Source organism: Geotrypetes seraphini, chromosome 16 (genome assembly GCF_902459505.1).
Source record: "Geotrypetes seraphini chromosome 16, aGeoSer1.1, whole genome shotgun sequence".
Taxonomy (NCBI): Eukaryota; Metazoa; Chordata; class Amphibia; order Gymnophiona; family Dermophiidae; genus Geotrypetes; species Geotrypetes seraphini.
The window spans coordinates 19,763,137-19,789,450 of record NC_047099.1 but is presented as its reverse complement, the minus strand read 5'-3'; the positions used below and the strand labels follow the sequence as shown (position 1 = coordinate 19,789,450).

The window sequence follows — 26,314 nt, the reverse complement described above, 5'->3', positions numbered from 1 at the left end:
GGGCATTCCCCAAAGTTAAGCGCAAGGTTACGGAACAGTGCTGATTTGTGCCTAACTTTGAGCACTGGATTTACACCTGTTTCTATCAGACGTAAATCCGGCACTCAAAACAAAAGAATTTGCCGCTGCTGGGTCAGACCAGTGGTCCATCGTATCCGGCAATCCGCTCCTGCGGCGGCCCTTAGGTCAAAGACCAGCGCCCTGAGACTAGCCTTACCTGCGTACGTTCCGATTCAGCAGGAACTTGTCTAACTTTGCCTTGAATCCCTGGAGGGTGTTTTCCCCTATAACAGACTCCGGAAGAGCGTTCTAGTTTTCCACCACTCTCTGGGTGAAGAAGAACTTCCTTACGTTTGTACGGAATCTATCTAGAGCTCAGATTGTGATGTCATAATGCCTCATTCCACCAATGCCTAAGCTCTGTCCTCATCTGCACAAGCCTCAAACGCTTTAAAATCATAAGTAGCAACATAGGATCATAAGAATTGCCGCTGCTGGGTCAGACCAGTGGTCCATCGTGTCCAGCAGTCCGCTCCCGCGGCAGCCCCTAGGTCAAAAACCAGTGCCCTCACTGAGACCAGCCCTACCTGCGTACATTCCGGTTCAGCAGGAACTTGTCCAACTTTGTCTTGAATCCCTGGAGGGTGTTTTCCCCTATAGCAGCCTCCGGAAGAGCGTTCCAGTTTTCTACCACTCTCTGGGTATGCCAGTATTCTACAAAGATTGGGCATCCTTTTATAGAAGAGGGGCTCAGGTGGATTTTATGGGGTGCCTAATTTTCAGCATTATATATAGAACTCCCCCTAGATGCACATAGGGCCTGATTCTATAAAAGATGACTTCAGTTAGGTGCCTAGGTCAGTGCGCCTAGCCAATCTAGGCACCTAACTTAATATTTGAACAGCGCCATGGCCCCCTGACATGTCCTCGAATCCGCTGCTGCATTCCGATGAGGATGGCTGCTGGAGGAAGATTCTCGGGCCTCACTTCTCTTCATGAAGTCTCTCAGTGCCCTCTTCCTTAGCTTGCGTGCACGTGGTGACATGTGCGCACAATGCAAGCCACACGGAAACCTTGAGCGCCGGATCCAATCAGTGGGCGCACAATTCATGAGGATCCAGTGCGTTCATCCTTCTCCTGCATCCCAGTCGTTTCTTTAGATGATTCAGGCATCTTCAAGGTGATGAGTAGAAAAGTTGTAATGGAGAGCTGTAGAAAATCCGACCAATGGGAACGGGCGGAAATTAAAGACTGGGAATTAGGGGAAAGCAGGGGGAAATGGGTAGGGCTCGGGCATGCCCAGTGGGGCCCGGGCACTGCACGTGCTCAGAGAAAAAAAAAAAATCTCTCTGAGCTATTGGAGAGCTTATCCGCAAATTGGGAGCTGTTGGGACAACACCCATAAGAACATAAGAACATATGCAATGCCTCCACTGGGTCAGACCCAAGGTCCATCGTGCCCAGCAGTCTGCTCACGCGGCGGCCCAACAGATCCAGGACCTGTGCAGTAGCCCTCTATCTATACCCCTCTATCCCTTTTTCCAGCAGGAAATTGTCCAATCCTTTCTTGAACTCCAGTACCGTACTCTGTCCTATTACGTCCTCTGGAAGCACATTCCAGGTGTCCACCACATGCTGGGTAAAGAAAAACTTCCTAGCATTCGTTTTGAATCTGTCTCCTTCCAACTTTTCCGAATGACCTCTTGTTCTTTTATGTTTTGAAAGTTTGAAAAATCTGTCCCTGTCTATTCTCTCTATGCTCTTCATGATCTTGTAGGTCTCTATCATGTCTCCTCTGAGTCTCCGCTTTTCCAGGGAGAAGAGCCCCAATCTCTCCAATCTTTCAGTGTATGAAAGGTTTTCCATGCCCTTAATCATTTGTGTCGCTCTCCTCTGGACCCTCTCAAGTATTGCCATATCCTTCTTAAGGTACGGTGACCAATACTGAACACAGTACTCCAGGTGCGGGCGCACCATTGCCCGATACAACGGCAGAATGACTTCTCTCGTTCTGGTCGTAATACCATTTTTAATAATACCCAACATTCTGTTTGCCTTCTTCGCGGCTGCTGCACATTGTGCTGTTGACTTCATTGTTGTGTCCACCAGTACACCCAAATCTCTTTCAAGGTTACTTCCCTCTAATACTAATCCCCCCATTTGGTAGCTGAACATCGGGTTCTTTCTCCCTATATGCATGACCTTGCATTTCCCTACATTGAAGTCCATCTGCCATTTATTCACCCACTCCTCCAGTTTGTTTAGGTCCCTTTGTAGGTCCTCACACTCTTCCGCATTTCTAACCCTTCTACAGAGTTTAGTGTCATCTGCAAATTTGATAACTTTACACTTCGTCCCCGTTTCCAGGTCATTTATAAATACATTGAACAGCAGCGGTCCGAGTACAGACCCCTGCAGAACTCCGCTCGTGACTTTCCTCCAGCCTGAGTAGTGACCCTTCACTCCAACCCTCTGTCTTCTGCCTACCAACCAGTGTTTGACCCATCTGTGTACGTCCCCTTCCACCCCGTGGTTCCACAGCTTCCTAAGTAGCCGCTCATGGGGTACCTTGTCAAAGGCCTTTTTGAAGTCGAGGTAAATGATGTCTACGGGTTCCCCTTTGTCCAACTGACTGTTTACCCCCTCAAAGAAGTGCAGTAAGTTTGTTTGGCATGATCTTCCCTTGCAGAAGCCATGTTGGCTCGCTTTCATCAGTGCTCACAGATGCTGTCCTTTATCAGTGCTTCTACCATCTTGCCCGGAACCGATGTCAAACTAACCGGCCTATAGTTTCCCGGGTCTCCTCTTGACCCCTTTTTAAAGATAGGTGTAACATTTGCTATCTTCCAGTCCTCCGGGATCTCTCCAGTTTTCAAGGATAGTTTGCAAACTCGTTGGAGTATTCCCGCTATCTCATTTCTTAGTTCTTTTAGTACCCTAGGGTGGATACCATCCGGGCCTAGCGATTTGTCGCTTTTCAATCTATCTATCTGTTGGAGGACATCCTCAAGGCTCACCTCTATTGTTGACAGTTTTTCTTCTTGGTCTCCATGGAAGATCACGTCGGGTTCTGGTACACCGGATGTGTCCTCGCTTGTGAAGACTGACGAGAAAAATTTGTTTAACCTGTTGGCTACCTCTTTTTCCTCCTTTATCACTCCCTTTCTGTCTCCATCATCCAAAGGTCCTCCCTTGCCGGTTGCTTCCCTTTAACATATCTGAAGAATGATTTGAAGTTTTTTGCCTCCCTGGCCAGCCTCTCTTCGTATTCTCTTTTCGCTCTCCTAACCACTTGATGACTTTTCCTTTTTGGCTTTTCCTGTGTTCTTTCCAGTTCTCCTCAGTTTGGTCCTTTTTCCATTTCCGGAATGATTTTTTCTTGTCTCCTATCGCTTTCTTCACCTCATTGTTTATCCATGTGGGATCTTTTGCTCGGTTTTTTTTGCACCCTTTTCTAAATCTGAGGATGTACATATGTTGCGCTTCTTGCACTGTGCACTTGAATAGAGACCAGGCTTGCTCTACGGTTTCTGCTTTTCTTGAGCTTTTTCTGAGTTTTTTCCTTACCATTTCTCTCATAGCATCATAGTTCCCTTTCTTGAAGTTGAACGTTGTCGCTGTGGTTCTTTTCCCTTTTGCTGTACCTACTTCTAATTTGTGGTTGACTCATCCTGCTTGTCCTAGGAGAATCCAGACGTAACCCTAATCTGGTCATACCAGACTACCTGAAAGTCTGTTGCACAAATGCATAGCTCGGTCTACACAGCAGTTTTATTCTGTCATCCAGCTTGCGACTAATGTTTCTAACTTGTGGTGTGGTGTGGTGTGGTGTGGTGTGTCCTTGCGCTCCGTCTTGTTGGCCTCGCCAACATGTCACTGAGTTAGAATTACCGGACGTCCGGATTTACCCGGCCATGTCCTCTTTTTAGAGGACTGTCTGGGAGTCAGGGTGGCTTTTCAAAACCCTGTACTTTGTCCGGGTTTTGAAAAGCTTCCCGCGTCGGGAGGGCCTCTGCACGTGGGTGGGATGTCACTGCGTCACATCCGCGCATGCGCACATGCCCTCCCGACGCAGCTCCAAGCATGAGAAGAGGTTGGAGGTGGGGCTGGGGCAGAATGGGGCGTGGCTTGGACGGAACCGGGCAGGGCTGGGTGGAGCTGGGCAGGCCTGGGGGATTTTACAATCGTAAAATCTGGAAACTATACACCGAGTCCTTGTTACAACCCACTGTGTGTTCCAAACATTGCAACTGAATTCTCTCATTCGCCCTAGTTCAGAAGTCGTTTTGTGCTTATATGCTTTCTTTACATGCTTTCTCGCTGGAAAAGCGACGACTTAGAGGAGACATGATAGAAACCTTCAAGATCATGAAGGGCATAGAAAAAGTGGACATGGACAGATTTTTCAAACTATGGGGAACCACAGGTACAAGGGGGCACTCAGTGAAATTGAGAGGGGAAAGGTTTAGAACAAACGCCAGGAAGTTCTTTTTCACCCAGAGGGTGGTGGATACATGGAACGCGCTACCGGAGGATGTGATAAGCAGAAGCACGCTACAGGGCTTCAAAGAAGGTCTGGACAGGTACCTGGAGGACAAAGGGATTGAGGGGTACAGATAAGAGTAGAGGTAAGGTTATAGGGATAGGATTAGAGGTAAATGGTAAAATTAGTCAGAGACCACTGTTCAGGCAGTGGGCCTGATGGGCGAGATGGACCTCTGGTCTAACTCAGCGGAGGCAACTTCTTATGTTCTTACTTCATATCTCATAGAACACTGTCCAGCTTTGTTATACATTGGAAGCCACTGATAATGGTTCATGTCATAATTTATCAGAACATTGGCTATAATGTCCATAAAGCATTTAGAATAGTTATGATGTCATTTGTGCTCAGGGGATTTTGCTTTTCTGGGGTCAAAAGTCTAAAGTACGGAGCAGGCCTTACCTCCCAAGGTGACTGCGTGCGGATTTCTCACTGTGAAGCCTTGGGGTACATTTGATTCCCATTCCTCCTGGTACCACCTTTCTTCTAGGTCTGGCACACTGAAAAAGCAAACATCAACACAACCCCAGTTATATATGAACATAAGAACATAAGCATTGATGTACTGGGACAGAGTGACGGTCCATCAAGCTCAATATCCTATTTTCAACAGTGGCCAATGCAGGTCGCAAGTATCTGGCAAGATCCCAAAGGAGTAAAACAGATTTTATACTGCTTATTCTAAAAATATGCAGTGGATTTCCCCAAATTAATAAAGACTTATGGACTCTTAGGAAATTAGCCAACCCTTTTTTAAACTCTGTTAAGCTAACTGCTTTTACCACATTCTCTAGCAAAGAATTCCAAAGTTTAATTATATGTTGAGTGAAGAAATATTTTCTCCAACTTGTTTTAAATTTAATACACAGTAGCTTCATTGGGCGCCCCCTAGTCCTTGCATTTTTTGGAAAGAGTAAACAAGCTATTCATGTCTAACTGTTCTACTCCACTCAAGGTATTATAGATCTTCCCCTCAGTCGCCTCTTCTCCAAGCTAAAGAGCCCTAACCTCTTTAGCCTTTCCTCAAGGGAGGTCAAGCCATCCCCTTTATCATTTTCATCGCCCTTCTTTGCACCTTGTCTAATTCTGCTAGAACCTTTTTGTGAGATACGGTGGCCAGAAATGGACACAATATTCAAGGTGCAGTTGCACCATGCAGCGATACAAAGACACTATCATGTTCTTGGTTTTGTTCTCCATTCCTTTCCTAATAATTCCTAACATTCTACTTTTCTTAGCTGCCATTAGAGCATGACACGGTGGATGTTACCCACAGCTAGCTGCGAGTAGCCACGGGTAACCTGCCAAAATGGTGGAGGGGGAAAGGTGCTCACCACAGGTACGGGGACAAGGCCATCCACCGCCCCGTGGAGCGGTGAATGGCCTTGTCCACGCAGTTAAGGGAGGGAACGCGCGCGGCCCCCCTCCCTCCTTCCTACCTACCCACCCGAATCTATCTATCTCCCTCCCTCCCCCTTACCTTCGCGGCGTGTTTTAAGGTTTCTGATTTGTTGAAAGCCGCCGGAGCATACGTGCAGTTGCGTGCGTGTGTGGGCAGAAGCTTCTCCTCTGACGCAACTCCCACTGAATACTGCTGAATACCTGGTTAGTTGCCACTTAACTGGCCAGGCCGTGGCCTGTTAAATGGTTTTAAATATTGGGTGATCAGTGTTAGCAATGACTCTTTGGTGTCGTGGCATGCCCAAGCATCCTGGCATACAAGAAATGTGACCATCGATGCTTGGAGAAGATCCCTCTGTAACCTCTGGCATTAGAAGATTTATCTGACAATTTCTGGCCTAGCAATAACGCTGTCTTTTAGCTCTGTAGACTGTGGCCAGCTCGAAGGCTTGGCAGCTGTCCAAAGAGGCTCAGAACCTTTCCATTGCAGGACGAACGTCAGTGATTTAATAGAAACCACCAAAACAGCTCCTTCACTTATTTAATTTCCATAAATTATCATACAGCTTATAAAAAAAGATACCACAAGATCGATAGTCCACCACTTACGGGTGACTTTGGTTCCTGTTCTTATTTCTGTACGCGAAAATGGCGAGGATGACGATGATAATCAGCAGAACAGCCAAGCCTACTGCGACCCCACCGTACACCCCCCTCTTGTTAATCACCACCTGACATCGGTCACCAGTGTACCAGTACAGATCTGAATACTCGCAGCTGAGGAAGAGAGAGGAGGAAGCATCAAAAGAATGACGACAAACAGTGACATCTGTATAAGATAGCATTAAACACATTTCACAGTCTCAACTAGTGCTGCCTGATTTTTCGATTTGATTCAATTCGATTCAGCCGGTTGAATTGATTTTTTGATTCGATTCAATTTCCTGCCCAATCAGACTGCTGCTTTTTTTTTTTTTCACAAACGTCCTGGCAGGTTTATTTTGTAGTCTTTCCACTCCCCCCCCCCCCCCCTTTTGCCCTCTCCAACCCCACGCTGGCGCTGTGGCATAAACAAAATAAACAAAAAATACTTTTCCTCTCTCTGTTAGGTCCTAGCTCACGCTCGCTGTCTAACACCAGTTCTGGCAGGATACACATTTCAAATCTGACATATTGTAATCACAAAATAGGAAATACAGTACAATTATTTTTTTCTACCTTCCACTGCCACATCCAACATTTGTTTCTTTCCCATCTCTCCCCCTCCCCTACCTGCTTTGTTCCTTGGGTCAAACCTCTCTATTCCCCTACATGCAGTATCCCTCCTTTCCTCCCCTTCATTATCATGTGCAACATTTCTTTCTCTCTCCACCTGTACCATCGCTCCTTGCCCTCCGCCCTATGTCCAACATTTCTCCCTCTCTCTTCTCCATGCATATCACCCTCCCCTCCATCTTATGAAGGATTTCTCCCTCTCACTTCTTTCTACCTCTTTGTTTCATCTTTCCCTTCTTCTCTTCCACCCCAACAATTCTTCCTCTTTCCTTTCTCTCCCCATGTGCAGCATCTTTCCTCCCCTCCCATCCCCCTGAGCAGCAGCTTTCCATCCTTCCCTCCCCATCCTCGTGTGCAGCAGCACCCCACTGACCCTCCCACCGCGAGACCTGACACACCTCCGAGGCCTCCTAAAGTGGTGGTGCTCTGAACGGGCTGCTTCATGGCCTGCCCCGCTAGGGCTTCCTTCTGCCCTGTCACTGATGATGATGTCATCAATGACACAGCAGAGGGAAGGCCCTGGCGGGTCTATTCAGAGCGCTGCTATTGCTGCTATTTTAGGAGGCTTCGGTGGTATGTCATACCTCACCAGTGTGGAGGTTGCTGAATCGGTGAGTCCGATTTTTTCATTCAACAAATTAGCAGCTGCCAGTAGTCTTAAGAGAGAGAAAGGTACTTAATCAGGCCTGTAAAAGTTACTTTGTAGATCTGAGAGAGAAAAGTAGGGTTACCAGATTTTTTTCTAAAAAAAAATGACATGTGGCTCCGCCCCATCCCACCCGGTCCCACCTACAACTTCACCTTATTCTGCCACAGCCCCACCCCCAAATCTTGGTTCCTCACAAACCTCATCTCTTCGGGACTTTGTCTAGAGGACATCTGCGCACGCACGAATGCGACGCAATGACATCACACGCATGCTTGTGACATCATCGCATCACATCTGCACATGTGCAAATGCCCTCCAGACGTGGCCCCGAGCTCAGTGGTTTTCAAAACCTGGACAAACTGCCGGGTTTTGAAAACCCATCCAGATGCCTGGACTCTCCTCTAGAAAGAGGACAAGTCCTGGTAAATCTGGACATATGGTAACCCTACGCAGATGGACACTCACACACATCACCATTAGCAGAAGAAATCTGTCTGACTTACAAGCATGTGGGTCCCTGGGCTACGACTAAGCACTCTCCTTGGTGGCAGTCGTAATGGTGCTTGCTGGTGTTGCTACAGTTGGAGACACAACTGAAGACATTGGACTCATTCAAAGCAACATAATATTGACTGTATCCAACCGGAACAACATGTGAACAGGCCCCTAAATGAATCCCAAAAGAGCCAAGATATCAATACATTCCATCCAAGCTAGATTGCAGATCAAGCCTACCTTCCTCCTCTGCTACGAATGGAAGGGAGCAAGAGCAATGCATCAAAAGCTTTCAAAGTGAAAACATAGCAAGACCGAGTGGCTCAATTTCAGAACCTGCCTATGAGCTGGGTTACAATAAGGCTCCACAAAAAGGCTTCATAGACAAAACCGCCGAAGACAAAGGCGCGTGCCGACAACTGAGCGCAAGACGGAAGCGCGCACCGAAGAAAAATAGTTTTATAGGGGCTCCGACGGGGGGTTTTGTTGGGGCGGCGGTGGCATTGTGGGGGGTTGTAACCGCCCTCATTATACTGGAAACTTAACTGTTTCCCTGTTTTTTAGGGAAAAAGTGAAGTTTCCAGTAAAATGTGGGGGGTTACAACCCCCCAAACCCCCCCACACCACCCCACAACACGGTGCAATCTGTATAAAGTAAAGTGGGGGGGGGTTCCCCCCACACCCCCCGTCGGAGCCCTTTAAACCAGTCATTTTCTTCAGCGCGCACCTCCACGTTGCGCTCAGTTGTCTGCGCGTGCCTTTGTCCCAGCGCGCTTTTGACCTGACACCCACAAAAAGGATGGATTGAGACATCCAGATTTTCTTCCACAATTTCAATGGTAGTAAAACCCGGATGCCTCAATCCGTCCTCCTTAGGATAACCATAGGATAGCCATAGGGTAACCCTGATTAAGAAACTCTTTAAGCTGCTTTTAGGATTAGACAGTAGAAAGGAAAATACAATCCCACATGTGACAGAACAAAACACAAGAAGTGGGGAAGGGACTTTATACATAACGTGACCATATGTCCCGTTATGAACGGGACCATCCCATTTGTAGGTAGCCTATCCCGTTGTCCCCAAGCACACCTTTGGGATGCCGAAATGTCCCGTTTTCAGAAAGAGAGTAACCCACTGTAATAATTTCAAAAAAGGCACTGTGCCTGGGGACAACGGGATGCGACTTTATAAGCGGCGGGCCCACAAGTCTCTCCCCTCCCCCGACATCAATTCTGACGTTGGAGAGGAAGTTCCGGACCAGCCAGTCACTGCCTGGCTGGCCCGGAACTTCCTCTCTGATGTCAGAATTGACGTTTGGGGGGGAGGCTTCTGGGCCCGCTGCTTGTAAAGTCGCTGTACGCACCTGGCCTGTTGCTGTGTTGGCATCGGGAAAGCAGGAAGAAATCGACGGCGGTGGCTTGGAGAAATCGGGGGGGGGGCAGGGAGAGAGAAAGAAAGGGAAGGGAAGGGGGCAGGGAGAGAGAAAGAAAGGGAAGGGGAGGGGGGCAGGGAGAGAGAAAGAAAGGGAAGGGGAGGGGGGTAGGTAGAGAGAAAGAAAGAGAAATAGCTACAATGTTATTACCTAAAAATTAGTAGATGTCCCGTTTTGAGGAAAAAAATAAATGGTCACGTTATGTATACATCAGCCTTTGGAACAATTGTAAATTTATTGAAAAAATTTAAACCATTAAAACATACAGTATACATAAAATGATTCAAGCCTAATAATGAGTCCTTAGTCCTTTCTAGGAGGACCCTGACACGGTCCGTGTTTTGGCTTCTAAATGAAAGCCTTCATCAGGGGTGTACTTGTAATCACCAGTGGATGGCGCTGGTGTAATGGAAATGTTAAAAGGATTGCTCTAGCCTTTTATGACCAACTAACTATCTCGCAATAAAACCCCCAAAATTCTCAGTCCCATATGCTGCTGGGACCGAGCATGGATTCTGGAATCTCTTGTTACTCTTTGGGATTTCAGAATCTTGCTATTCAGGATTCTGAATGGCATGTTGCTACTCTGGGTTTTTGCCAGGTACTTTTGACCCGTATTGGCCACCGTGAAGACGGGCTACTGGGCAAGATGGACCATTGGTCTAAACCAGTAAGGCTATTCTTATGACCTTAAGTGTGTGCAAAATCCACAACTGCAAGAAGGCATGGACCTGGGAGGGGCATAAGCAGGTCAGGGGCATGCCTAGCATTCAGGTTCTAGAATGCTAGCAGTTATCTGCCTGTCTCCCTACAGTTATGTGTGAGCATTTACACTGGCTTTTGAGCTAGTATAGGTGCTCACACAAAGTTACATGAACATATCGGGACAGACTGAAGGTCCATCAAACCCAAAATCCTGTTTCCAGCAGTGGTCAACCGAGGTCGCAATTACCTAGCAGAAACCCAAAGAGTAGCAACATTCCAGAGCTGAGACTGTGATGTCATAATGCCTTATTCCACCAATGCCTAAGAGCCAACCTCATCAGTGATGTCACAATGGCTTGATTGTCCTATACTCGGCTCACTTAAGAACATAAGAGTTGTCATACTGGGATAGATCAAAGGTCCATCCTGTGGCCAACCCAAGCAAGATCCCAAGGAGTAAAACAGATTTTGTTCTGCTTATCCTAGGAATAAGCAGTGGATTTCCCCAAATAAATCTTAATAATGGCTTTTTGGACTTTTGTTTTAGGAAATTAGCCAAACCTTTTCTAAATCCTGCTAAGCTAACTACTTTCAACACATTCTCCAGCAGCAGATTCGAGTTCAATTACACGTTGAATGAAGAAAAAATTTCCTCCGGTTTCTTTTAAATTTACTGCTTAGTAGATTCATCGCATGCTTCCTAGTCCTAGTATTATTGGAGGCAAAGAAGTGATTCATGTCTACCTGTTCTACTCCATTCAAGATTTTATAGATCTCTAACATATCTCCCCTCATTCATCTCTTCTCCAAGCTAGCCTTTCCTCATAGGGGGGGGGGGGGGGGGTTGAGCCATCCCTTTTATCATTTTCATTGCCCTTCTGTATACTTTTTCTAATTCTGTTATATCTTTTGTGAGATGTGGTGACCAGAATTGCACACAATATTCAAGGTGCTGCCACACCATGGAGCAATACAAGGGCATCATAACATTCTCATCTTTGTTTTCCATTCCATTCCCGATAATTCCTAACTGCAGACTTTACGCTAGTGTTCTATAATTGCACTTGTGTATAACACTGCCATCATCCTGGTGTCCAACCTTAGTCGTCCATTTGAGAATGACCCTACAGCAGCTTCCTGCCTACTCCCTGCACAGAACAAACGCATGCTGTGAGATCCTAAGCTGTGGGAAGAATTGCTAGTGGCACAAAACCACACCAAATAGATTCTCAGTCTTACCTGTTAAGTCTGGGGTGGACGAGTTGTAGACTTTGGTTAAAGTCTGGTTAAAGCACAGCTGTTCTAGAAGAGAAACATAGAAGAGCTTCATTACACTTTATAATTTTACTATAAGAATTTTATTTCTCTTGCCTTTGTGTCCAGTGGTGGGTGAGAAGCATCCAGGGCAGTGGTGCTCCTCCCCCGTCCTCTTCTCCACTCCCCCTCGCCTTCCCCCCCCCTCCCCGCCGCATGCGTCCACCCCTTCCCTACCTCTTTTAACTTCTCCAGCACGAGCAGCATCCCCAACTTTTTTTCACTCCGTCAAAAATTACAGAGACTAGGAGGCACTCGAGAATAGTTAAGCTCTGGAACGCAGTGCCAGAGGTTGTGGTAAGAGCGGATAGCGTAGCTAGTTTTAAGAAAGATTTGGACAATTTCCCGGAGGAAAAGTCCATAGTCTGTTATGGAGAAAGACATGGGGGAAGCCACTGCTAGCCCTGGAGCGGTAGCATGGAATGTTGCTACTCCTTGGGTTTTAGCCAGGTACTAGAGACCTGGATTAGCCAAGTTTCCAAGTTTATTTAATCTTTGATATACCGTTTATCAAGTATATACCTAGACGATTACCAATTATCAACGTTATTTTTTTTTAAAAAAAGAGTAAACGGGTTACTGGGCTTGATGGACCTTTGGTCTGATCCAGTACAAAGAACGCCTCGGAAAACTGGGATTGTTCACCCTCGAGAAGAGAAGACTGCGAGGAGACATGATAGGGACTTTTAAAATAGTAAAAGGATTTGACAAAATAGAGCGAGAAACATCGTTATTCACATTGTCAAATGTGACTCGGACAAGAGGTCATGGACTGAAACTGAGGGGCACCAGGCCCAGGACAAATATTAGGAAGTTCTGTTTCGCACAACGAGTGGTGGATGCTTGGAACGCTCTCCCTGAGGAGGTCGTGATGGAGACCAGCATTCTGGGATTCAAGAGCAAGTTGGATGCACACCTTCTTGCAAATCACATTGGGGGATACGAGTAAACAAGGTTTCTCAGCAGGGAACACCTGGCTTGGCCTCCGCGGGTGCGGGTCGCCGGACTGGATGGACCTAGAGTCTGATCTGGCGAAGCCATTTCTTATGTTCTTATATTTTAACTTGCAGTCCATGTCGAGTCAGCTCTCCCTCTGACATCGCATATTAGATGCAGAACCTGGAAATGATGTCAGAGGGTTGGTGTTGCTGCTCGCTCCAGCGAAGAGATAAGAGGGTGGGGGGTGGGGAGGGAGAAGTAAAGGTGCATGTGGTGGGGGAGAGGAATGGAAAGGAGCAGGGGGGGCAGAGAGGAGAAGGGGTGCTGACAACAGTGCCTGGGATGAACTGTCCCCCTACGCCCCCCCCCCCTCCACACACACACACACACACTATTTCTGTCTGATTTCTCCCTGTTGTGTTGTGACAGGATGAAATGGCTTGCAGAGATGGTGCTAAGGCTAAGGACAGCATCTTCTATGACTGTGCACCATACCTGTGTTTAGTAGGTGCTTGTGCACACACATATGTGCACTGGATTTGTTCCTTGGTGTTGTCAGATTGTATTTATGGGAATTTATCAGAAGGCTGACATGTATGACCTAAGGATTTAGAGTACTTGTCTTTTTGTGGTCTAACTCCATGATAGTGGCCAAATAAAACTGTGTGACCCCAGGAGGTAGGGTTACTAGATTTTCGGAAGTAGAAGCCTGGACACATGGTCCCAAGTCCCTTGTTGTTCAACCCCCCAGTCCCTCCTTGTTCCGCCTCCGGACCCGCCCTATTACGCCTCTGGCCCCAGCCCCACAAAGTCTCATCTTTCTTCTCCGACCACCGGGCCGCATATGAAGGGCCTCCAAACAGGTGCAGGCGCGTGTGATGTCATCCGTGCAGGCACAGAGGCCCTCCAGACAAGGCCGGAGGTCGGGGCTTTCCAAAGCCCAGACAAACTACCAGGTTTTGGAAAGTCCATCCAGACACCCAGACCTAAAAAGTCTGGGTTTTCCCAGACCTCTGTCAATCCTACCTGGAGGTGCAAAATAATGATGCACCTATGGAGAGCAGACCCAGGTCATGACCCAAAATGTGGGTTTTGTGACCCCTTTTGGGGTCCCAACCCACGTTTGGAAAGCTCTGATTTAGAAGGACCTTGTTGTATGCACTTCCATTAGCTGCTATGCCAGAATCTAGCTTTAGGGGTTAGCCAGAGTGGAAACTAGCCAGAAAATGCATCTTGAGCCATACTTTGGAGTTCTATAGTCCTAAAACTCTTTTCCTTCTCTAGCTAGCTTCTTGTTTCTTTCATATAAATTGAGTATAGTTGGGCGCTAGGATAGAGACTGAGAGGGGAGAGTGAGGAAAATCTTGGCTTGCTGCTGCAGTTCTTTCCCTGCCTTACATCTCTGATTGGCTCAGTCTGCTGTCTAGAACCAATCGACAGCAAAGGGCGGGGAAACACTTTATTGACTCCGGGACTAACTCCAAGGATCTGAACCCAACCTGAGCACCAGGATTTATATCAGGTTTCAGTTGACATAAGGCCTCATGCCCAGAGTTGGGCGCAAGAATCCACTGTAAGGGCATTCAGCCTGGAGCACCTGTTAGAGAATAGCATTTAGTGCCGATTTTTCCTGGCACTATGAATAGAATTTACCCCGAAGCATATTTGCCAGATTCTATAAAAGCACCTAAATTTGGTAGGTGCCTAGAAAATCAGCACCTACTACTTGTCAATCAAAATCATCACCTACTACGATGTGTAGAATCACGCCTAGTGGCACCTAAATTGTCTTAGATGCCAGTAGACGCATACTCCTAAGGCAACGGCATATTAAACCAATGATTTCTTGACCTAAAATATCAGCATCTAACTCAACCCACACCCAAAGTCTGACCCCCAACCATACCTACTTGCCAATATGCGCCAGTAAGCGCTTCGGTGTAGATGACTACATCAACATGGTAGACGCCTACTGAATTAGATGCCTACAAGCTAATTCGAGGGTTCTTAACCTGTGGTCCATGGATGGACCCCCTAGGGGGTCCATTGATTGTTTCAGGGATCCATGAGGGTCAGATAAAAATTAACATTTATATTCACCATACAGCCCGGTTATTACACGTTATGGAAATTGCGTACCATTAGACCCTATTTTGAGTTTTCTGCTTTTAAACCTCTGGTACAATCTTTGTTACTGAGTCTTTTGGATTATTGAAACACTATAAACGTAACAATCCCCAAGAAAGACATGGTCAGACTTACATTGATTCAGAATACAGCGGTTAGAATGATCTATGCTCTTAAAAAGTATGACCATGTAACTCCATTTGATAGAGAATTTCGATTGTTATTGCTCGGAGCTTGTTCTTATAAACATTTCAGAACCCAATTGAAAACTCATCTTTTCTCAAAATACTTGGTCAAATAATTTTCCTGCCATCATCAAATTGTCTTTAGTTTATAATCTTTTGTAAACCGCATAGAACTTATGGTTACGTGGTTAAGAAGTACGATGTTATGTTATGTATTGTTGATTTTTCTCACAGATAACGAGAGAATAGATGTAGTAGTAGTAGTAGCAATGGTAGTAGGAAACGTAGTAGTAGTAGATTTGTTTTAATTTGCACAAGAGGATTGTATTTCATAATTATAACGAAGGAGTGTTTTAAACCCTTCTAGATTGTTTACTTTAAAGTTTAAATAATACTTTGTGTATGTCATATATACATGAGACAATCAAATCTCGATAAATAAAGTACATTATATTCATTGCATGCAAAGTTGTGTTTATGTGACTATTTCTGGGGAAGGGAGTCCATAGCTTTCATCAGATTCTTAAAGGGGTCCGTAACCCAAAAAAGTTTAAGAATCACTGAGCTAATTTATTTTTCAGTTAAGTCTTTAAAGATGCTTTCAATTATAAGAACATAAGAACATAAGAATTTGCCGCTGCTGGATCAGACCAGTGGTCCATCGTGCCCAGCAGTCCGCTCACTATCAGGGAAGCAAGAATCCAAGGAAGACTATCTGGCCAAGTCAAAAGCGGTCAAAATGGTAGTCAGGGAGGCCAAACTCCAAATGAAGGAGAACCTTGCGAACAACATCAAGTAGGGCGATAAATCCTTCTTCCGGTATATTAGTGACAGAAAAAGAAACACAGATGGGATAGTACGCCTTAGGAAACCCGATGGGAACTATGTATAATCGGACTCCAACAAAGCCAAACTTTTAAATGAATACTTCTGCTCGGCCAAACTTTTAAATGAATACTTCTGCTCGGGATCCAGCCCTCAGCTGCCGATGAGGGAAAACTCAAAATTTTGAGTTTATGCCCAGCAGTGTCTACATGGAGCTATCAAGACTCAAGGTGAACAAAGCTATGGGACCGGACAAACTACACCCCAGGGTGCTCAGGGAGTTCAGTGACGCCCTGGGGAACCGTTATCCGCGCTCTTCAATCTTTCCCTAAGTACAGGAAGAGTCCCGTTGGATTGGAAAATGGCTAACGTCATTCCACTCCACTAAAAGGGATGCAGGACAGAGGCTGAGAATTATAGACCGGTGAGTCTCACATCGATAGTGAGTAAACTTATGGAAACATTAATCAAACGCCAATTGGATACGATCCTGAACGAGGAGAATCTACGAGATCCCCATCAACATGGTTTTACGAAGGGAAGGTCCTGCCAATCAAATCTGATCAGCTTCTTTGACTGGGTAACAAGAAAGCTGGATATAGAGGAGTCCCCGGACGTCGTGTACTTGGACTTCAGCAAAGCATTTGATAGCGTCCCACACCGCAGGTTATTGAGCAAGATGGGTTCGATGGGACTGGGTGAAACATTAACCACATGGCTTAGAGGTAGACTTCAGAGGGTAGTGGTAAACGGTACCCTCTCCGATATGACGGAGGTGATCAGCGGAGTACCGCAGGGCTCGGTCTTGGGCCCAATCCTTTTTAACATCTTTGTAAGAGACTTGGCTGAGAGGCTTCAAGGTAAAATTACATTATTCTCCGATGATGCCAAATTATGCAACATAGTAGGCAACCGCACAACAGATGAAAGCACAGTGCCCGACAAAAGCTCAATGCCCGACAGTATGACGCAGGACCTACTCCTGCTGGAGCATTGGTCAAAGACTTGGCAACTAAGTTTCAATGCCAAAAAATGCAAGGTCATGCACCTTGGCGGCAAAAATCCATGCAGGACTTACACCCTAAATGGTGAGATCCTAGCAAGGACTGTAGCAGAACGTGACTTGGGGGTGATTATTAGCGAAGACATGAAGACTGCCAATCAAGTGGAGAAAGCTTCATCCAGGGCTAGACAAATCATGGGCTGTATCCGTATAAGTTTCGTCAGCCGTAAGCCCGAGGTCATAATGCCGTTGTACAGATCCATGGTGAGACCCCATCTGGAATACTAAACTAAACTAAACCTTAGGTTTGTATACTGCGCCATCTCCGCAAGCGTAGAGCTCAGCACGGTTTACAGAGTTAGGATAGAAAGGAACTCCAATGAAGGGTTATAGGAAAGGAACTAAGAGGGTATAGAGGGGCCAGGGTACCAGAGAGGGGGGAGGTGTTACATTTTTGAAAAGAGCCAAGTTTTCAGGTGTTTGCGGAAAAGTTGGAGGGAGCTTGAATTTCTGAGCAGGGATGTAAGGTTGTTCTAGAGTTCTGTGGTTCTAAAGGGGAGGGATGTTCCTAGTTTTCCTGCGCGGAATATACCTTTTGTAGGAGGGAATGATAGTTTTAATTTTTGGGTGGATCTGGTGGAATTAGGGTTTGAGAAATTCCAAAAGAGTGGAATAACGGGAGGAAGGATGCCGTGTAGGATCTTAAACGCTAAGCAGGCACATTTAAAGAGGACCCTGGAGGGTACTTGAAGCCAGTGAAGCTTGGACAGTTGTGGAGAGACATGGTCAAATTTGCTTTTTGCGAAAATAAGCTTAGCCACGGCATTCTGAATTTGCTGAAGTCTATGGAGGTTTTTCTTAGTTAGGCTTATATAGATGGAGTTGCAATAATCCAATCTAGAGAGGATGGTGGATTGAACAAGGACGGCGAAGTGAAATTGATGACAGCAGGATCTCACTTTCCTCAGCATATGAAGGCTAAAGAAGCATTTTTTTACCAAGGAGTTGAGGTGGTCATTGAAGGAAAGAGAAGAGTCTATGATGATGCCCAGGACTTTGCTTGAAAACTCAAGCTGAAGAGTGGGACCGGAAGGCAATGGGATGGAGGTGGGTAAATGATCTAATATTGGGCCGAGCCAAAGTAATTTTGTTTTGGACTCATTCAGTTTCATTTGTACAGATTGGGCCCAGGATTGGAGATTCATTATACATGCAGATATGTTCTCAGCGAGGTTAGTTAGGTTCGAGTCGGTCTCGAGGAGGATAAGGATGTCGTCGGCATAGGTGTAGAGAGTTTCTAGGGGGGATAGTTGGAGGATTAGAGTGTACAATTCTGGAAGCTGCATTATCAAAAAGATGTGCGGAGAGTTGAGTCGGTTCAGCAAATGGCCACCAGGATGGTCTCAGGACTCAAGGATCTCCCGTATGAGGAATGATTGGGTAAGTTGCAGCTGTACTCACTCGAGGAACGCAGAGAGAGGGGAGACATGATCGAGACTTTCAAATATGTCACGGGCTGTATCGAGGTGGAAGAGGATCTCTTTTTCCTTAAAGGACCCACGTCAACAAGAGAGCATCTATTGAAAATCAGGGGTGGGAAATTTCATGGTGACATCAGAAAATATTTCTTCACCGAAAGGGTGGTTGACCGCTGGAATAATCTTCCACAAGTAATTGAGGCCAGCAGCGTGCCAGATTTTAAGAAAAGATGGGATTGGCATGTGGGATCTCTTCATGGAGGTAGTTAGGGGGTGGGCCATTAGTGTGGGCAGACTAGATGGGCTGTGGCCCTTTTCTGCCGTCATTTTCTATATTTCTATGTTCTATGTTTCTATGTTACCACTCTCTGCTTGAAGAAGAACTTCCTTACGTTTGTACGGAATCTATCCCCTTTCAAGTTTAGAGAGTGACCTCTTGTTCTCTCTACCTTGGAGAGGGTGAACAATCTTTTTTTATCTGCTAAGTCTATTTCCTTCAGTATTTTGAATGTTTCGATCATGTCTCCTCTTTTCAAGGGAGAAGAGGCCCAGTTTCTCCAATCTCTCACTGTACAGCAACTCCTCCAGCCCCTTAACCATTTTAGTTGCTCTTCTCTGGACCCTTTCAAGAAGTACCATGTTCTTCTTCATGTATGGCTACTAGTGCTGGACGCAGTACTCCAGATGAGGGCGCACCATGGCCCGGTACAGCGGCATGATAAACCTCTCTGATCTGTTCGTGATCCCCTTCTTTATCATTCCTAGCATTCTGTTCGCCCTTTTCGCCACCGCTGCACATTGCGTGGATGGCTTCATCGACTTGTCAATCAGAACTCCCAAGTCTCTTTCCTGGGAGGTCTCTCTCCAAGTACCACCCTCGACATCCTGTATTTGTGCATGAGATTTTTGTTACCAACATGCCTCACTTTACACTTATCCATGTTGAACCTCATTTGCCATGTCGATGCCCATTTCTCAAGCTTGATTATATTACAGTGCAGATCTTCGCAATCTCCCTGTGTCTTCACTACTCTGAATAACTTCGTATCGTCCGCCAATTAAGCCAATTAAAAAAATTAAATTAGGTGCCTGAATCTTTTCTGTAAGGGTTCTCAGAGAATTTCAGCACCTTCATATTTTGGCGGGAAATGGACGAGGCGGGAGAAATGGTTACAGGACATGTCATAGAATGTCATGGGACTAGTCAGTCAAGCAAGCCGGCTCACCTGTGGAAAAGTGATGTAATTCGCTTCGAAGATGCTTAAAAAAAGAAAATTATGGAAACATTTTGAAGATCCCTTGTAGAATCAGGGCCTTTGTGCATATAATAAAAATATGCACCAGGTAATCATGAGCTCATTATAGAATGGGGCCATATACCCCCACCAGTGCTGATTTAGGATAACATTCAGGTCAGTGGTGTAGTAAGGGGGGGACAGTCCACCCTGGGCACCATGTTGGTGGGGGCGCCAGCACCCCTCCTCCTCTCCACCCCATACCTCTTCCCACTCCTCTCCTCACCATGCGCGCGCCCCCCTTCCCTTCCCCGTTCCCTCTCGTTGTTCACCACTGCGAGCAACCACTTCAACGTGCTCCTCGCAACCACGTCATCTATCCCACTGATGTCACTTCCAGTGCCGCACATGGGATGGGACGTCAGGGGGAGAGCCGACGGGGGTCGCGAAGAGCACGTTGAAGTTCTCGTTGCTCACGGCGGTGAACTAGAGGTAAACATAGAAACATAGAAATAGACGGCAGATAAGGGCCCACGGCCCATCTAGTCTGCCCACCTTAATGTCCCTCCCCTACCTTTGCCCTGTGAATAGATCCCATGTGCCGATCCCATTTGGCCTTAAAATCAGGCACGCTGCTGGCCTCAATCACCTGTAGTGGAAGACTATTCCAGCGATCAACCACTCTTTCAGTGAAAAAGAATTTCCTGGTGTCACCTCGTAGTTTCCCGCCCCTGATTTTCAACGGATGCCCTCTTGTTGTCGTGGGTCCCTTGAAAAAGAAGATATCTTCCTCCGCCTCGATGCGGCCCGTAAGATACTTGAACGTCTCGATCATGTCCCCCCTCTCTCTGCGCTCCTCGAGCGAGTATAGCTGTAATTTGTCAAGCCGTTTTTCGTACGGTAGATCCTTGAGTCCCGAGACCATCCGGGTGGCCATTCTTTGCACCGACTCCAGTCTCAGCACATCCTTGCGATAATGCGGCCTCCAGAATTGCACACAGTATTCCAGGTGGGGCCTCACCATGGATCTATACAATGGCATAATGACTTCCGCCTTACGACTGACGAAACCCCTTCGTATGCAGCCCATGATTTGTCTTGCCTTGGACGAAGCCTGCTCCACTTGATTGGCAGACTTCATGTCCTCACTGACGATTACCCCCAAGTCTCGTTCTGCTACCGTTTTTGCTAGGATCTCGCCATTAAGGGTATAAGACTTGCATGGATTCTGGCTGCCCAGGTGCATAACTTGGGAAAGGGAAAGGGGGTGCGCGTGGCAGGGGAGGATGGGGAGGGAGCGGGGGGGGGGGGAAACGGAGGTGAGTGTGGGGGAGGGGTGCCACTGCCCCCGATTACCTCTCGCCACTGATTCAGGTGACTCACAGCAAATGAAGATCTGTCATCACGTGTCCCAGAAATTGTGGTGAACCTCTGTCACAACAGACATACCTGACGTGTTGTCGTTGGTGCAATTTTTTTGATGAATGTTTTCATTGATATGATTGTAAATCACTCCTAAGTCATTCTCATTGGTATAATTTGATAATGGCACTTGTATGATGACTCTGTGGTTCACGATGATACTGCCTGGCCTGGAAGGAAGAGAAAAGAAAGAGGTCAATGTCTGTCTCAAGTAAAATCAGAAGTAGATGGGGCCACCACTGCTGATATTTCCAACATCTGGATCCATGCAGAATAAGAAAATGATCTAGAACATTTAAAATATGTGAGTAATATCAGATTGATTTAAATCTTGCCCGAATGCTTCTTTTTTTAAAAAAAACTGTTTTTTAACATAATTTTGAAAGATTTTAAATTTGCCTCTAATCTCAAAGCTCGTGGCATCGGGTTCCATAAGTTTGGAACTGCAAAGTAGAACGCTTTATTTCGAGTAGACTCCCACCTAGCTCTATGAACAGAGGGTATTACCATTCTATTATCTTGAATAGATCTCAAGATTCTTAGTGGCGAGTAAGGAATGTAAATAAGCAGGCTGTAGAGAATAGAAAACTCAATGCACAAGAAATAGAGCTTTAAATTGGATTCTATAGCGAATGGGTAGCCAGTGATATTGCAAATAAAGAGGTGTTACCCTATCAAATTTTTCCCTGAAGCCTAGAACTTTATTGCACTGCAGACAGCAATTACATCAGGCTCCAGTCAGCTGCCCTGAAGCTTTCCCTCTGCTGCGTTCTTCCCACATGGCAACAGGAAGCTGCAACAGAGGGAAGCATGGAATATTGTTACTCCTTGGGTTTGGGCCAGGTACTGGTGACCTGGATTGGCCACCGTGAGAACAGGCCACTGGGCTTGATGGACCATTGGTCTGACCCAGTAAGGCTATTCCTTGTTAATACTAGGAATTGTTATCGATTCTTCACTTACATTTTAAGGACCAACTAAACTCGCTTATTAAAAAGTGTTTTTTCAGTCTCCGTGCCCTAAGAGTGACAGCACTTTTTCACCAACACTTCTCTGTATTGGTTCAATCAATCATTTTGTCAAGGCTGGATAATTGCAATGCAGTGTATTTGGGTCTTTCAAAGGTCAGTCTGCAGAGACTTCCATTAATACAGAACACTGAAGCTAAATTTATCTTCGGTAAGAGTAAATTTGATCACATAACCCCTTTGCTCAAGGAATTACATTGGCTTCCAGTGTATCTCGGAATTCAATTTAAGTGCATTTGTATTGCATTTAAAATCTTGTTTGGCCTTTTTGCCACTTTGATTCCTTTAAACTGGAATGTTCATAGATCTCATTTTGCCAGAAGTTCTCACAAATTAAAACTTACATTTCCCTCTCTCAGTGGTAAAAAAAAAAAAAAGAACCTTTAAGAGATTTAGTCATTCTTTTGCTGTTAAATTAACCAAATTCTGGAATGCTTTACCGCTTACATTAAGAAGTTTAGGTTTTTTTGCTTTATTCTGGAAAGTTCTGAAAACTTTTTTGTTTGCTAAACATTTTGGAAATTAACTATTTCAGTCTACTTTTCCTTGTCAAATTTATGTATTATGTTTACATTATTGTAAACCAAGTTGAGCTCCTCTTGGTTGATGACTCGGTCTATAAAACTAAGTTTTAGTTTAGTTTAGTTTATTCTTATGTTCTTATGTAAGTGACTTCAGAGAGAGAGCCAAGGCCAGTGCTAGCACCAGGTTAGAGATGCTACTCGCGCTGGTGAACAGTTAGAGATAAGGGGGGGGAGGGGAGGCGTGTACGCAGCGGGGCAGAGGTGGGAAGGCGTGGAGGGCAGAGAGGAGGAGAGGTGCTGGTGCCTCCATCAAGACGGTGCATGGGGCGGTCCGCCTGGCCCCTCCCCCCCACTCCTTACTGCGCCACTGCAAAAGACCACTTTTTTGAGGCAGCTTATAACTTCTATCTTCCACTCACTTGTAAAGTACCTGTATCTGCTTTATTATACCATAAGAAATTCCCTAACCCCTATTTGTCCTGTTTTAATTAGACTGTAAGCTCTACTGAGCAGGGATTGTCTCTTAAGTGTTTAATGTACAATTCTGCATACATCTAGCAGTGCTATAGAAATTATAAGTAGTAGTAGCATCCCGACTCTGAAAGATATAAAATGTAAGTCATCTCACAAGCAAATCTTTCTGCTACCAAATTGCAAAAGTGTGGAACTCACTTCCTATCAAAATACACACTGTTTCGCCATAACCTAAAATATGTTTTTCTTTTAAAGGACTCCCTACTAGGGGCTCAAAGAAGCACCGACTAATAATACAAAATACTTGGAATAAAGACAATGTTAATAATCAGCTGCTATTTTGATGTATTTATCTTATACAGTACTGCCTGTATACTTGATAACTACACTCATGCCAGCCCTCTCCTTAAATCACTTCCCTATCTGCCTTTGCATACAAGTCAAGCTCCTGTTGATTCTGCTGCCCCTCAGTATCTCTCCTCTCTCCTTATACACCTCCCAGAGAACTCTCTGTTCCTCAGATAAGCCGCTCTTAACTGTACCCTTCTCCTCCACTGCCAATTCCAGACTTCCTATGACTGGAATAAATTACTCAAGTTTGTCCACCAAGCCCCTTCCCTTGTTTGAAAGCAGACTGAAAACCCACCTTTTTGATATAGCCTTCAATCCATAACCCCCTGCCCTCCAACCCAGCCCGCTGATTAACCATTCCCCTTAACATAACTTCCAACACTTTATCCTGAATTTCTTCCTCACACTAGGTATCCACATTCCCTGTCTGCTAAAAATCCCTTTTTCATAATTGTATCATGATATTTCGCTGATGTTAGAATATTTTCAATTGTAAAATAGTTATTTATACATTACTTGTTGGAATATTCATATTTATCTCTATCTCTCTCTTTATATTTTTATCTTTACTTTTCATTAATTGTTTCTTCAGGTACTTTAGTTAGATTGTGAGCCTTTGGGACAGTTAGGGAAATTTCCAAGTACCTATCTTATTTATTTCTATTTATTGTATCTTTTTAATGCATCATTTTTGTAAACCGCTTAGAAACCTCACGGTTATTAGCGGTATATAAGAATTAAATTAAATTAAAATTAAATTAACTAAGGTTACCAGATTTAACTATTGTAAAACCTGCTATATAACTTGTTTAACCTGAAACAGAAATCTACATAATAATGCTGCTTGTAACCCACCTAGAACTCAGATTTATGAGGATTTGCCAGGCAATTGTCTTTTTCAAATCTGTGTTCAAGGTGAGTTGCCGATCAAGTACTCTAGGGCAGTGGTTCCCAACCCTGTCCTGGAGGACCACCAGACCAATCGGATTTTCAGGCTAGCCCTACTGAATATGCATGGAGCAGGTTTGCATGCCTGTCACTTCCATTATATGCAAATCTCTCTCATGCATATTCATTAGGGCTATCTTGAAAACCCAATTGGCCTGGCGGTCCTCCAGGACAGGGTTGGGAACCATTTTTCTAGGGTATTCCCCTGACCTCGTGGACATTTTAACGTTGTATCTGAGGCAAAGGTGAGTGAAGAGACTTGCAGAAGGTCACAAGAAGTGTTAATGGAAGAAAAAGGATTTAAAGATGCTCACCTCAACGAAATAATCTGCACACCTTGATATCCAGGAATGCCATGGTACACTAAGTTCATCTAGAAGAGAGCAGTCATAAAATTTGATGGAAAACCTTGTGTTTTTGTACTGTCTTCAGAAAATGACAGTTCCAAGGAAGCCCTTTGCATCAGGTTCCACTCTATACCCTGGGGAGAGACTGGGTTGATGTGACTGTGGGGATTGTGTGGCACTGCCCCATGTCCCTTCAGCTGAGGAGCTCAGCATTGAACTTCACAGATGTCGCAGCTCCCAGCCAGGTCCCATATTCAGCTTCTCTCATTCCCAACCACTTTCCCCATGTACAGCCAGTGACATAGGAAGAGCGGGGGGCCATCCACCCCGGGCACTCTCTTGGTGAAGGTACAGGCACCTGTCCTCCTTGTGGCCCTCCCCCCCCGCTCCTTCCCCGCTCCCCCATTGCCACACTTGCGCACAACCTCCCATCCACCATACCTCTGTAATGTTCCTGGCGTGAGCAGAAACCCCCAAACTGTTGTCATGCCAGCATTGGCTCTTCCTATGATGTTACTTCCTGGACCCACATCCAGGAAGTGACATCAGAGGAAGAGCCGACGCTGGTGCAACAGCAGCTTTGGGTTGCTGCTTGCGCCAGGAACATTACAGAGGTACAGGGGAAGGGAAGTGGTGCATATAGGGCAGGAGGGGGTGCGGAAGGAACGTGTAGAGGTGGGGGGTGAAGAGGGTGGGGAAGGGTGCCACTGCCCCAGGTGCCTCTCACCTTCACAACGCCACTGAGTACAGCACATTTTTTTTGAAACAATTTTTTATCAGGAGATTTAATCTTCCTGTATTGTCATGGTAATAATAATAATAAATTTTATTATTATATACCGCCCCTACCGCAAAGTTCTAGGCGGTTCACAACAAAGAGAACTGGACAATCAGTGAGAATACAAATCATATGGAAAAAAAGGATCAGATTACTATCAGTTAATAAATTTTTCAAATAAATGTGTTTTCAATAATTTCCTAAACAGATAGTATGGTGATGGAGCTAGCTTGGGAGTTAGGGGGTCTATAGACCAGAAGGATTCCTATGTTGTTTTGTGTGGAATTAGTCTTATCTTCCAGTTTGCAAGCAATGTATTCCAGATTGGTGTGAGAACTTGAGTCTATTTCCAAAATGACATAGACTTTTTTGTGAATAATTGCTAGTCCGCCTCCCCATTTGAGTTTTCTCGGGATATTGAATATGTTGTATCCTAGGGGGCAGAGGTGGGGGAGTTCTGGGCTACCTTGGTCTTTTAACCATGTTTCCGTAATAAATACTAGATCTATATCCTTGGTGGAGATCAGATCATGTATGAGGAATAGCTTATTGACCACTGATCTTGCATTCATGTACATGCACCCATTTCTCCAAACTATTTACTAGAGTATTATTTCTCAACCAGTCCTTGGGACACCCCCAGGCACTCAGGTTTACAGCATATCCACAGTGAACCAAAACCAGGAAATCAGACCAGTGGTTTGATAATGAATTGCTCCAACTCAAAAGACAGTGTAGAAGATTAGAAAGAAAATGGAGAAAAACTAACCTAGATCAAACAAAAACCGACTGGAAAAAAATCAACAAACAATACAAAAATCTACTAAAGGACAAG

The 26,314-nt window shown here is 45.4% G+C and overlaps 1 protein-coding gene across 3 annotated transcripts in view; it reads right to left on the bottom strand.

The window, feature by feature from the left end:
• The window catches only part of LOC117350154 (serine-rich adhesin for platelets-like), a 90,413-nt gene that overhangs the window by 8,265 nt on the left and 55,834 nt on the right, over window positions 1–26,314 (bottom strand). For all 3 annotated transcript variants that reach the window (XM_033924207.1, XM_033924209.1, XM_033924208.1), the window contains 6 exons: window positions 24,669–24,727; window positions 21,057–21,199; window positions 11,741–11,803; window positions 8,372–8,534; window positions 6,554–6,721; window positions 4,946–5,043 (listed from right to left, as the gene is read on the bottom strand). In XM_033924207.1, coding sequence (XP_033780098.1) covers window positions 4,946–5,043; window positions 6,554–6,721; window positions 8,372–8,534; window positions 11,741–11,803; window positions 21,057–21,199; window positions 24,669–24,727 — 694 coding nt within the window. The remainder of the gene's footprint in view (window positions 1–4,945; window positions 5,044–6,553; window positions 6,722–8,371; window positions 8,535–11,740; window positions 11,804–21,056; window positions 21,200–24,668; window positions 24,728–26,314) is intronic.